The following is a 1,231-nucleotide window of genomic DNA, read 5'->3' on the forward strand; positions in this document are numbered from 1 at the left end:
TGAACATGACATTGTAATTGTATGTGGTGATTTTAATCAGCCAGGTGTCAAATGGGTCAAAGCCGATGACGGTGAATATTATTTGCCAATTAATGTGTCGACAGAAGGTGGCATTGCTTTTTTTGACACAATGTTCGACTGTGGATTCCAACAACTGTCAAATATCGTGAATCCAGCCGGCAATGTTTTGGATCTTGTATTCACAAACAGGTTCTACGAAATGTCGTTGATTGAATCGACAAGGCCATTGGTAAAATCGGACATTTGGCACAAAGCACTCGAAATGGAAGTGACAATTGATGAAAATGAGATCACATCACCGCAGTTTTCACAAATTTATGCGTATAACTCGGCCGATTTCGATGCGATGAATTCATTCTTCGTTGGAAATCACATTTTGTCAGAAATTAATCGAATAGATGACCTCGAGAATGCATTTCACATTTTTGGAAATGTTCTACACGAGGCGATCGATTCATTTGTCCCGAGGATAACCGTTCAAAGTGGCACTGATCCACCATGGTACACGAAACAATTGAAGCACATGAAAAATGTCAGAAGAAAAGCATACAAGCAAGCAAGGCAGACTGGCAATTTCGACGAATACAATAACATCACGGATTCGTTCATCCAATTACAAAGTCAGTTATTCAAATCGTACATCAGCCGCATACAATCACAAATCAAATCAAATCCAAAACACTTTTGGCGATTTGTGAATGATCGAAGGAAACGGAGCGATATTCCAGCTATCGTTGAGTATAATGATGTGACAGCGAATACCGACACATCGAAAGCGGAATTATTCGCTGATTTTTTCGAAAATCAGTACACACGAAGCGACATTATCGACTTGGATGAATTGCTGGATGAATGTGGAGACGTATCATTTGACTTTGAAATCACTGAAGCCGATGTGTTAAAGGCATTGCAATCCATTGACGCGAACAAAGGAGCCGGTCCAGATGGAATATCACCGAAAGTGTTGAAGAACTGCGCACACTCATTGTCGAAACCGTTAACAGCGCTATTTCGTAGATCATTTCAACAAGGATGTGTTCCAGATGCATTGAAAAAGTCCAGAATTGTGCCAATTTACAAGGCTGGTAAAAAGAGCAATGCAGTGAATTACAGGCCAGTTGTGATCATACCAACAATAGCCAAATTATTCGAAATTGTTGTCTATGCCAAAATCGACACATTTGTTAATGCGCAAATCAGCCACAATCAA

The 1,231-nt window shown here is 40.0% G+C and overlaps 1 protein-coding gene across 1 annotated transcript; it reads left to right on the forward strand.

Moving 5' to 3' along the window:
* Nucleotides 1-130: 130 nt before the first annotated feature.
* On the forward strand, nt 131-1,106 carry LOC116346585 (the record flags this gene model as incomplete). Its single annotated transcript, XM_031776722.1, has 1 exon — nt 131-1,106. A coding segment is annotated over exon 1 (976 nt), but the record flags the coding sequence as incomplete, so codon positions are not given.
* Nucleotides 1,107-1,231: the final 125 nt, after the last annotated feature.

This window comes from Contarinia nasturtii, unplaced genomic scaffold, assembly GCF_009176525.2.
Source record: "Contarinia nasturtii isolate CC-2019 unplaced genomic scaffold, AAFC_CNas_1.1 Cnas_scaffold_1586, whole genome shotgun sequence".
NCBI classification, from domain to species: domain Eukaryota; kingdom Metazoa; phylum Arthropoda; class Insecta; order Diptera; family Cecidomyiidae; genus Contarinia; species Contarinia nasturtii.